The sequence below is a fragment of the Panthera pardus genome, unplaced genomic scaffold, assembly GCF_024362965.1.
Source record: "Panthera pardus isolate Hobbes unplaced genomic scaffold, ASM2436296v1 HiC_scaffold_5, whole genome shotgun sequence".
NCBI lineage: Eukaryota > Metazoa > Chordata > Mammalia > Carnivora > Felidae > Panthera > Panthera pardus.
Genome location: NW_026526980.1, coordinates 14783837 through 14796498, shown reverse-complemented (window position 1 = coordinate 14796498; position 12662 = coordinate 14783837). Strand labels below are relative to the sequence as shown.

Here is a 12662-nt window from a genome sequence, read left to right as displayed (position 1 = left end):
TTAGAGTCCCCATGATGGCCAAAACCTTCTCTACCCTGAAACAGTCTTTAAATAACAAGAGAGTCTTCTGTGAGCCTTCAACATCGATTTCCTTTCTCCTAAGAGTGCTTTTGAAATCTCTTTTGGGATAAGGTGTATAGGTAGATGTGATCCTCAACTTTTCCCAACAGCCTGTCAAGGACTTAAGTCTCTTTGGTGCTCTTCTCCTTTTGATGTGTGAATATCAGATCTTGGAAAGGATTAAAATACCATAATATTGGGAGTACCTAACTCTTTCTGGGAGATGCTTCAGTCTAAGAAGGTTCTGTACAGCACAATACAATGGGGAGGACTTTGAACAGGGGTCTTGAAGAGAAACATCAAAATAATTGCTCCTTCTGCTTTTCTTTACAAACAGTCCCAACTTTTGTGAGATAGAGTTATGGATACAAATACGGATATGGTTAAGGATTTGCAGATGGCCATAAGGTAGATGAGAATGTAAATAATGGGATGCCAGTTGTTACGTTAATAGAGAGAGACTGAATTGAAAGGGGTTGATATGTATAAGAACCTGGGCTCTGTAAACTCAAGGAGCATCGCACAACTTTGATCTGGGCTTTCCTACATTGCATTGTCTGCTCCCGTGATAATGCTCGGCCTCATGATGTCTATATGGTTTTCTATTATTCTACAAGTCCCACTGCTCTGGATTTTTTCTGCATTGTCCAGAGAATGACAGTGGTCATGGCTCCAAAGAGTAGGTCCCAGTCTCAGTAATACTTGCTGTTTACCTTGGACGTGGTCCTTAAGAGTTTCTGTGTGGTCTCCCTTCCTAGGAGAGTGGTGTATCATTCATACATACATCCGCGGATGCCACAAATAGTTAGTGATGTCCATCAATCAAGGTGCTGGGGAGAGTGTGAGCCAAAGCAGACACTGTCCTGCTCTCATGGAGCTTAAAGCCCAGTGGGAGAGGTAGGCGTAATCACACCAACACGAAACCGCACCTGACACAAACTCAAGTTCAGGGTACCATGAGTGTCCAGTATAGTGGGAAGTCAGGGGAAGCTTCCCTGATGGTGAGGGTGAGCTAGGCCTACAAGAAGGGGGAAGAGTTACCTGCAGGAAGAAGATGAGAGGGCAAAGATGAGCATTCCAGACTGAGGGAACAGAAGGTGTAGAGGTCGTCCAATGGCGGTGGCGGGGCGGGGGGGGGGGCATCCTGGAGAGGATAAAGGGTTCAGAGAAAAGCAGAAGAGACAAAGAAGAGAGAATGAGGCCGCCACATGAGACTTCTCTGTCCTAACGCAATGAGAAGCCACGAATCAGTTTTTAAAAGAAAGAGAACTGATCAGATTTCCATTCTGATCTTGACCTGCAAGATCCCTGACAGCAGACCTCAAGCCTGGATTTCAGGAGCCACGGGAGATGAGGAAACCTCATCTTTCACAAGCACCTGTCCTCTGGACACGATGGGACTTCTGAAGAGCATGTGACATGGCAAAGTGTCCTGGGCTGGTGAGTAGAAGGTCCTGACACTGAACGTGCCTCTACAGTCTGCAGGTGAGATGATTTGGCCCTAGCTCTGCTGGGAAGGGCTCTCTCCTCTCTGATCTACCTGGCTGAGATCAGGCAGGAGGGCCTGGAGACCCAAGCACAAAACCAGAAGGATGCTTGAGAGAAAGGAGGGACATCTGGGCATCCAGGACCCTCCACACTGGGTCAATGCACCCATCCCCCAGCTGCTGTGAGTGTTGGCCATTAAAGGCTCACCGGTGCCCCTGTGTCCAGATAATCACCCTCAGCCACACAGAAGCCACCTAGCTTGGGAGGACACCACCCTCCCACCTCTGACCCCAGCAGCCTGCAGCAAAGACTGACCATCCAGTAAGCTCAGGCTGCCAAAACAGAACACCACAGACTAGGTGACTTAAACAACAAACACTTAAGGGGCGCCTGGGTGGCTCAGTCGGTTAGGCATCTGACTTCATCTCGGGTCATGATCTCACAGTTCATGGGTTCGAGCCCCACGTCAGGCTCTGTGCTGACAGCTCAGAGCCTGGAGCCTGCTTCAGATTCTGTGTTTCCCTCCCTCTCTTTCTCTGTCCCTCCCCCATTCACACTCTCTCTCTCTCAAAAAAAATGAATAAACATTTTTAAAAAATTAAACAACAACAAGAAACACTTATTCCTCAGAGTTCTGGAAGCAGGGAAGTCCAATGTCAGGTGCACACCACTTTAGCTCCTGGTGAGAGCCCTCTTCCTGGCTTGTAGACAGCCGCCTTGTCGTTGTGCTCTCACGTGGTGGAGAGAGGGAAATCTATTTCTCTTCCTCTTCTTAAGCCACTAGTCTCATCAGAGAGCCTCACCATTATGATTGCGACAACTCCTAATTATCTCCTAAAGACCCCATCTCCAAATACTATTCCATTGGGTTAGAGCTTCAACATATGAAGGGGGGGGGAGGGCAATGCAGTCCACGGTGGACTGACCCTCACAGGCCACCTCCCTTGCCTCAGGGAGGGAGGATCAGGCTGACGCCTGAGCGTTCAATGGAGACCATTCTCTTCCTTAGCTTTTCCTGCTCTGTCCTCACTCTTCTCCTGTGAGCAGCCCCAATGAATCACTTGAACAAAAATCTCCATCTCGTCTCTATTTTTAGAGAACTCTGAAAACTGACAGCTGATGAATCAATGCTATCAGAACCCTGGGCATGCAGATATCCTGCTCCTGACTTTAAAGGAGCCAACTTCCCTCCTTTCCCCTTGTTATGGGTTGAATTATGTCCTCCCACCCAAGATATATTCATGTCCCAAGCCCAGTACTTGTGAATGTAATCTTACTTGGAAATAAGGGCTTTGTGATGTAATTAAGTTAAGACGAGGTCATGCTAGATTAGAGGAGCTATAATCCAATGACTAGTGTCCTTATAAGAAGAGGAACCTTGGACACAGAGACACCCAGGGAAGAATGCCATGTGATGATGAAGGCAGAGACCGGAATGATGTACCTACAAGCCAAGGAACATCGAAGATTGATAGCAACTACTAGGAGCTAAGAGTGAAGAATGGAACAGACTCTCCCTCAGAGTTCTCCAGAAGAAGCCAAGTCTGCTGACACTTTGATCTCACACTCCTGGCCTTGGAACAGCTAGAGAATAAACTCCTGCTGTTGCAAGCCACCCAGTTTGTGGCACTTCAGGAGAGCAGCTCTAGGAAATTATATACCCTTCGTTCATAGGCATATAGTGGGACTGCCAGGGAATCATCAGCTTGTGATCAAGATACACCCAAGCAGATCTGCAAATAAAGGGGAAGACTTTGACCTTGAATTTGAAGGGATGCTATATTGTACCACATCAGAAAAAGACTCTCCAAGAAATGCCCCTAAGAGGTAACCTAGCAAAACCACAAAGGAAATACATGGGGTGGGGGGGGGGGGGGGAGAGAACCAAACTAAAAAGCAACCCAGTATATTGTACTAGAGAGTCCACCAGACCTAGATGATAAAGTGTCTTTCTAAGCCTATTTCCTGATGAGTAGAATGATACTACTACTCAGCTCATTAGAGTTACTAAAAAAATGTAAACAAGATAATGCCTGTAAGTGCTCTGCACAGGGATTGACACATTAGAAACAATTCCAAAGTTAGCTATTGCTTTATTATTGCCGTCATTACTAATGGTGTATGTTCCTGGAAGCCTAACTTCTCCTCTAAATTATCTTCATTCATAAAATGAGCATAGTAGATATTTCACAACGGTGTTGTGGGGATTAAAGAGATAACGTGAAAGGCTTTTTTACTGAAATATAGGTGGCATATAAATGCTATGTACGTTTGTATACAATGTGTTGATTTGACACATTTATATATTGTGGTATGATTATTGCCAGAGTGTCAGCTAACACCTCTATCACATCACATAATTATCACTTCCTTTTTTTTTGTGGTGGGAACCATGGATGGACTTTGAGGGCATTATACTAAGTCAGGTCATGTGTACGATGGGTTCCATAAATGTTGGCTGCCCCCAGTAACATAATCTGAGCCGGCGTAGTTCCTAGAGAATGACACTAGAGGGCAGGAGGGTCTCATTTTTGCCCAACCCCAGCGCCAGGAAGCTAGGAAAACCCTCTTCTCCAGAACCAGCATGCTTCTCCCTCGGGTTCCTCCAAACATCCCTATGGCAAGAAATCGGCCACTTGCCTTCCTTTTAAAGGAAAAAGCAACTCAATGGAATGCACGTTTCTAAAGAGCTCACTGGGTATCATGAACCTCAGTTTAAAACAGGGATGTAGTTTACAGGGATATTTTTACATGGTTTAAGTAAAGCCCCTCCCTGCACAGAGCGGCTGAACCAATCTGGGGCCTCAGAAGCAGACCCAATTTTTGCAAAATCAGTCCCTTGTGTGATCAGTTTCCTAAGTTACCAAGTCATAAAACCTTGTTTGTACGGATTAGTTATAAAGTCTATAATTTGTGTCACAAGGCTTTGAGAGAATTCCTCCAAAGTTTTAGTCCTGTTCTTGTGTGCATTTTACTGTAGCTTTATGGCTCAGTATTTACCAGTTCCGCACAGCTGCATTTCCGTTTTGCTGGAGCTCCGCATGTCAGGGCCAATTATTTCTTGAATGTTCTATTCCAGGAGCAACAGATGCCCTGCTCCTGTCTTCCCCTAGTCCCCCCTGCACCTCCCCAACCGGCTGTATTCTCCCTCTTTCTTAGTGTGGATATTTCAGAAGTGCAAAAAGTACAGGGAATAATAGAACAGGGACCAGCGCAGCCACCGTCAGGTTTGGAAAGAAATATTTCAAATACATGGAACGCCCCCAGCAATGCACACTGCGTCCCCCCTCCTGCCCAAGTTGTCACAGTCTCAAATTGGGTGTTTGTCACCAAGACTATTTTCCCCACTGGGAAAGTCTGCGGAAGCACCAAGCATTCCTTCTTGGCTACCTTAAAGGAACAGAACTGGACACTCCACAGACAAGGAACGGGGTGGGAAAGGGAGAGGGAGAGAAGGGGAGTGGGGACTTCGCCCAGCTCCAGCCAGCCCATCGGCTGAGAGTGGGAAGGGGGAGGGATACACTTTCTAAGGATGCCTGCAGCAGGGAGGGACTGTGATGGGGGGTGGGGGGAGGAGGGAGGCAGGGTCACGCAGTCCCCTCCCCGCCCCTGGCACTGTCCATCCCTCCACCAGCTTCCCCTCCCCCAAAACACAGACTGGACCCGCGGAGCTGGCGCCGGAGCGCCAGCGCCACCTACCGACGACGATGAGGACTTCCCTCTCGATGTGCGCCTGGATGTAGATGCGGCCTCGGCGCTCAGTGTGGTCTGTGCCGCACAGGCTGGGGACGTTCATCACGCAACGCTTGTGCACGTTCATCATGCAGGCTGCGAGGGCACAGAGGGGCGCGGCTCAGGCTGGACCCCTCCCGTCCAGTCTCTTTAGAAGGGCTCCTCCAACCCCTTCCACCCCCGAGCCCTGCCGGACAGAGGAGGTGGGACTTGTCTGTCCTCTCTGAGCCTGAGCCCACACCCTGCATGCCTCCAACGGCTCTGAAGCCAGCATCGCTAACTTCAATGCCGCTAGATTTGGGGGTGAGAGGCTCATTACTGAGCAACAGACAACTGGTACACCAGCCCCACCCATGACTTGGGAGGCTCCAAACCACGAGGAGGCAGCCCAGCCACCAGAGGCCGCCACTGAGCAAATGTACTTACTGTCACATTTCATCCCCTGGTGGATGAGTCCATACAGCAGTGACCCGCAGTGGTCACAAAACGTGGGGCTGGAGTATGTGTGGATCTTAAACTTGTGTTTGCTCCGGGGGTCCTAAGGCCAAGAGAAACAAACAAGAGAGACCAGTGTCAGCATGGCATGCCAAGGACTCACACGGCATCGAGCATCAGAGGAGAACTCGCCGAGAACTGCACCTGGCCCCCAGCGTTCCTCACACCTGTTAGGACCATCACCAGAGTTCTGCTCAGACGTGCGTTTAATAAAGAGCTGCTGAACGAGTGGACGACTAGAACAGCAGGTGGTCCCACAGCAGCCCCAGTACATTTGCTGGGCTTCAAGTCCTCCAATCGAGAGCCTCACCCACTGACTCCTGCCTGAAGCGAGGCCTGCAGGGACAGCAGACAGTTAACAGTTAACCGGGTCCCCTTGATTCTGTTTCTTCCCCCTTTATCCTCTGCGCAAGCTTTGGGAACTTTTAGAGTGATCTAAAACCCAAGTCTGAGCATAAAACCCCCTGCTTAAAGGCCATTTGTTAATACGTCATCACCTACAGAACAGAGTTCAACGTCCAGTGAAGAGTCTGCAGGTTGTGGCAGAGACTGCTAGTTTTTCCAACAATAGCCATTCTTTAATAACAGAACCCTTGAGTTTGAGCAGAGAGTGTGGCCACCCAATTACAGACCACATTTCCCAGCCTCCCTGGAAGCTTTGGTATGGCTGTGTGATGAAGTTCTGGCCAGCGGGATAGGTGTGCCTTTAAAAGAATGTGTACACGCCTCTCTGGCCCCTTTCCTCCTTTCCTCTGAGGGAGGAAATGGAACCAAATACCTCAGACCAGAACCTGGAGCCATGTGTTGAAAGAATAAAGCTACACTACTGGCCTTGGACTTCATCCCATTGGGCAGACACCTCAGAGAAAACCTACCTTCTGTCTTGGTTAAGTCACTGTATTTGGGGGATATTTGTTACAGCAGCTTATTCGGTTCCCTATCAAGCATGCCCTTCACAACCTGGCAGTGTGGTACGGTGGTTAAAGGTACAGATTTTGGAGCATAAACTAGCTGGGTTCTTCTCAGCAGTATGACTTTGGGCAAGTGACTTAACCTCTTTGTGTTTCCGTTTCCTTGTCTGTAAAGTGGAGGTAACGATAATGCTCTAAGCTTGTTAGACCACTGGGAAGAATAAAGGCATTCATCTGTGTACAGATCTACGAACCAGCTGGCACGCTGTAAGCAGTACACGCTCTTGTGTTATTACCCCTACATCTCCCTTATGATCCCACCTGTGTCCCCAAATACACACTCTGCTCTCGGTTACACAGGACTCGTTCACGTCCCTCTGGCTCGCACGGTGTCTGTCTCCCTCGAGAGTGGCTCTTCCATCACTGCGCTCGCTACAAAGCTCCTTCTTCTCTTCCCCCAAAGCCAGCGGGAAAGCTGCTTTCCCCGTGAAACAGTGTACCGCAGAAGCTGAGAACGCGGACCCTGGGTTCCCACCCAGGGCTCATCAGACACAGCAGCCTTTGGTATATGCCACCCATCTCTTCCCTCATTCCTTCTGCTCGCCACGAGTTTACGGGTGCAGGTGCCTTCTTAAAACTGATATTCTTGCGGGGCGCCTGGGTGGCTCAGTCGGTTAAGCGTCCGACTTTGGCTTAGGTCATGATCTCATGGTTCGTGGGTTCGAGCTCCAGGTCAGGCCTTGTGCTGACAACTAGGAGCCTGGACCCTGCTTCGGATTCTGCCTCCCTCTCTCTCTGCCCCTTGCCCACTCACCCTCTCTCTCGCTCTCAAAAATAAATAAACATTAAAAATTTTTAAAAACTGATATTCTTGCGACAGACAGAAAATAAACAGACACAATGAGTAGATGTTATTTTATGTGCTATTCAAGTGATGAGTGTTTTTCCTGAAAGATTCTTTAGATAAACTGTACTGAATTCTAGCGTATGTAAAAAAGGTGAATTTTTCCTGCATGAAAACAATACCTTCATAAGGCTGACTAAAAACATCTTCAGTCACTGAAGGCTTTGGGGGCATTCACCTTAGAGCTGAGAAGTGCTTGCCTCAAACGCTCCAGGGAAACACCTCTTCATAACCAGGGTTGGCCTGTAGGGGGAGCTCAGGGCTTTCCCTCACTCCCCGCTCGCCTAGAAGCAGAACAGATCTGGTTGGTCAGATTCCAAGGCACTGATTGGCCCGGCCTCAGTGGGTGGAGCTTGCACACGTGTGGAAAGGTGCACCTGTCATCTTTCTCTTTCTGTCTCCTAGCTCTCTCAGCTCCCAGGAGACGGGTGGGTTCAGATCCCGTGGTCCAGCCCTGAGAGGGTTGGGAGTGAGTGGCCTGGGGCAAGTTCTCTCTCTCTTCTTGGCTCTTGTGCTCTCTTCGGATTCCCTGATATGTTGACCTTATAGAAGCCAAGAATTCCTTTTGATTACGGTTTCGATTTCCCGAGGCCTCCCTAGTATAGAAAAAAAGGGGTCTCCGAGGGCCTCAAGAGGTCGACCTTGAGATTTGGGACAAAATCCCAAATAGTAATAAATGGCCTCCTTGCTGGGTTTCACTTTCCTCCATGTATACATCTCCTTAGAGTATCTTGGGGCGGGGAGAAGGCTTTGAGCATTTCTGACTAGGTATCACCAAGAACCTTCTCCGTCCCTTCATGTCTCTCCAACAACAAGAGATGCCAAGTGGCACAAAGAATGGGAAGGGAAATGAAACATTTACCGAGAGCTGCCCCTGTGCCAAGCGGATGCTGGATGTCTCACGCGCACTTTCTCCAGCCTTCAAGCTATTCCATTTGGAAGGTGCGATTCGTTTCCATCTTAGCGCCAGTGAAATGGGCCCAGACTAGAGAGTGAGATTTTCCCCAAGGTCACTCAGCTGGCCCACCGCAGCGTGGGGATTCACACCAGGGTCTGCCTGGCTCTGAAGCCGGGATGCACTAAGCTTCTCTCTCTGCTCCCCAACTTCATTAATGCCCCACTGTTCTGGTCCAGCTACAATAGGACCTCCTTCCTTCACTCATTCCCCCAGCTAGTGACTCCTGAGAGCCAGGGTGGTCCCAAGCATCGGGATACAACTGTGAGCAAGGAGACAGAATGCCTGCTCTCGCTGAATTCACACTCTAATGGCAGAAAGAAACCAAAAACAAAACGAGACAAAACAAAAACCCCACACCCTGCCCTCCCAGATCTTCCCCATCAGAGCATTTAACCACTGTGTTGCAACTGCATGTTTAATCCCATGTCTCCAATGCTTAGCGGCAAGCAACACAAGGGAATTTTGCTCCGGGGCATATATTGTACTTGGCATACAGAAGGTGCTCACTAATAATGAGTGAGAGTTAGCATTTACTGAGCATTTACGCATGCCAGGAACTGTTTTCCAGGGATTGACCAGGCATTAACTCATGTACTTCACATAGCATCCCTGTGAAGTAGGTACTTCACCCATTTCACAGATGAGGGCCGAGGGGTGCAGTGACTTTCCCAGGGCCCCCCGGCCTTGGCAGCACAGCACTTTGCACAGTGGGTGGCACCTAGTAAGAGGTTCGTGAGCTGTGGTGGCAGCTGCGGGGCTCCATTCACCCCTGCTAACCACTGACAGCCCCTGAGCAATGCCCGTGCTGTTTCAGAAAATGGCTTGGGGAGTACCGTGCAAGACCGATTAGAGCCAGACAGGAGAAAGGAAGGCCAATTAGACAAGCTGCAGGGACAAGTTTGTGTATTTAGAGGCCGTGGAGGCTCCTCCAACCTTGCTCCCGGCTCCTGGGCTTTCAGGAGGGCTCACGGTTATAAGTACCAGCTCCACCCACCCACCGCCCCATCCCTCAGACCACCCAGACCAATCAGGTCATCCCCTGACCGCTGCTGTCCTCCACCCTTCTGCCACCTGGGAGAGCTTGGGATAAAGCCACAGTCCCACAGCTGTGGGACTCCATGACCCACAAGGAAAATCTCTCAGGGTGACCGTCCATGCCTGCTCATGTCCAGCACCATCTCTGAGATGGGTGGGTTTGCACTTTGAGACATCCTACTCCCCCAGACACAGGTGACTGGTGCAGAGGTAGGCGCTTGGCTCAAATGACTCACACATTTAGTGAGTGGAACACAGGCAGGCCAGGGGTCATGCAGCTTGGGGGCTGAGGGGGCCATTTTTTTTACAGTGGGCTCCAAGGAACAGAGAGGAACAAAGACAAAAGGCCACACGACCCGAGGGAAGGCGCTCCTGGTTCCCGTCCCTCAGGGGCCTGGCATCCTGTCCTCCAATTCCATCTGACTCTCCTGGGTCCTCTGTGCTTATGCCAATCCAAGTAGGCATCTGTAACCTGCAGCCAGTGATGAGCATCGAGATATTTCTAATCACTTCGGCTCAGGTACTGCCCACTGGCCAATTAGAAGGAAGAGCAGGTTCAGCAGTGCTGGGAGTTAACTCTTTGGTTGCTGGATCATAGAGAGGTGGTGGGGAGCTGGCAGGGGAAGAAATGGGGGAGAGGTAGAAGGAGAAGGATCAGAGGGCCTGGCAGTTATTTCCCAATCAGTTTTAAAGTATTTCACGATTATCAAAACTGGTACAGTAATGTCAGTGCAACAGGTTAAACATCAGCCTGGCCTTTGAACAAAATGCATTCCCTTCCTACCCTCGGAGGCTGTGGCCATTGACCAGCTCTGGGATGAGCCTGGGGATCCACGTAGCCTCAAAGTCAGAACTTTCCCTATGGTCTTGTTTAGATCCCATCCAAAGAGCCCTCCCCCATCTTTCTAGTCGGATCCCCCCATCCCAGGCCCCACAGACTGGGTCCCCTCCAGTCCATGCACAGCCCATTCCTATCCCTGGCCTCGGTCCTCCTTGATGCTCAGAGGTTACAATCTGGAGCCCGTGGGCCATTATCAACTTTGCAAACAAGCTATATTTGCTTCATATGGTGCTTCTTAAAAATTCAAGTTAATTGACTACATTTACAAATCACGAAATGTCAGATAAAAATGTAAACCTCTGCCCCTTTTTGAAAAACCCCGACTTACAGCAACAATGGACACACATTCCCAGGGGCTGAGCAGGGGTTGTCCCCCTCGCATAGGGATAAGCCTTCCAGTTTTCCACAGTCCCTGCCATTCTCCATTGTCTTACACCATGCCTGCTTCACTCATTTCCCCTCCCTGCCTGGTCCCTGTAGGAATTTCGGTCTCTGACCTCTCTCAGAGCCCCCCACCCTCTCTACCTACAGTCCACTGGCTGGGAACCTACCGCGTGTCAACACGTCCCCTAAACTCCTGAATGAGTTCATTTGGCTCAGTGCCAAATGCTTTCAGAAATAGGTTTGAAACTACTGTATCCCCATCCCAGTACCAGCCGTTGATTTCCAGGGTCCCCGGTCATCTCTCCCACCCTGGGAGTCACGTCTCCACAAAGACCCTGGTATGATTCCTCTCCACGCTAGCGCGTGCGGTTGGGGTTCCTTCACGCTTCCTACTAGGCGAGCTTGGATTTCTGAGTTTCCTACCACTTCTGATCCTGCTCGCAGAGATTGCTCAATCCCAAGAACAAAATGACAACGAGCTGCTGTGACTCTTGCTGCCCCCACGAATCGAACACAGACTCTCTGCCTAGCACTGTGCCAACTGTTCTGTATCACATCATCAAATCTTCAGAATGGCCAATGGGGGAAGAGCTGTTATGACCCTGGTATTCCAGATGCGCCCACTGAGGCTTAGGGAAGGAACTTGTTCAAGGTCACAAAGCAAGAGAGTGGGAGAGTCACGACTGGAATCCAAGTTTGCCAGGTTCCAGAGCTACGGGCAGTGGAGTTGGGAACACCTGCCTATCACCTGTCTGCCTCCCTGCTCCTCGGTGTCCCCAGAGGGTCTCCCACCTGACAGGGGTTACAGGTGACGGCAACCTTCATCTCACGCAAACGCAGCACTGGCCAGTGACAGGCCGCTTGCGGTTCCTCACCGCCACCCCCCAATCCCCAGGACCAGAGGACAGGCAGATCTCAGCTCAGCATCTTTGGTTCATCGCCTGACTCCAGGCACAAGCAGCTAAGGAGGAAGGAAGCACAGATCAGAAACCAAAAGGGAAAAAAAAAATGTTTAAACATCTAAGTCACAGCCCAAAATAGCCTTTCTCGGTCTGAATGGGCTGTGTGGCTTTGTTCGCAGGTGGGCCGAAATTTGGCGGAGCTGGGGCAAAGCTGCAGGAATCAGGAGACTGGATTGAAGCACAGAGGCCAACAAAACACACACAAACATCAGTCAGACGAGGAATAAAAGCAGCCTGGACATGTACAGGCTACAAAAGCCCCTGAGGGCACATTTCCCAGGAGGCAGCCGGGCAAGGTCAAATCGAAGATGGTGTGGAAATGCCAGCTGAACAGAGGGAAGGTTCCAAACAGGGGCTCTGGGGTAAACTGTGTGACCTCCGGCAAGTGACTTCACCTCTCTGAGTCTCTGGTTCTTGTGCACAAAGTGAAGACATAAAAACAGTACCCACTTCATGGACTGGCTTCATGGATCGGCTCCCCAGCACAGGGCCCTGCACACAGGAAGGGCAAGCTCTTGCTTCCATCGTCCCAAAGAGAAAAAATCATCACGGGGACACTTTCCCAGACTTCAGTCCTGAGCCATCCTAACTCTGCACATCCACATGCTACGTATAATATGTACTTGGCATTTTTCTTGAACTCAGCAGGCCTTTCACTTAAATAAACCTATTTTAAAATAAAACTGTTTACAGAGTGTGAACGCGTGGGATTGATGTGCAAATTATGTTTTTTTCTAATACACCTTAAAGTGAAGGAACCAACTCCCAAAATAAAATTGTAACATGTGCGTCCCAACAGCGTCCATTGAGAGGCGGCAGAGACACAGATACATATATTCTTAGTGGGCAGGCCCACTGACATTCGGCATTATCTATCAAAAGTACAAATGTT

At 49.7% G+C, this 12662-nt stretch overlaps 1 protein-coding gene across 3 annotated transcripts in view; it reads right to left on the bottom strand.

The window, feature by feature from the left end:
• The window catches only part of PRKCB (protein kinase C beta), a 331204-nt gene that overhangs the window by 157512 nt on the left and 161030 nt on the right, over positions 1-12662 (bottom strand). For all 3 annotated transcript variants that reach the window (XM_019430299.2, XM_019430298.2, XM_019430300.2), the window contains 2 exons: positions 5707-5818; positions 5248-5376 (listed from right to left, as the gene is read on the bottom strand). In XM_019430299.2, the coding sequence (XP_019285844.1) occupies positions 5248-5376; positions 5707-5818 (241 nt within the window). The remainder of the gene's footprint in view (positions 1-5247; positions 5377-5706; positions 5819-12662) is intronic.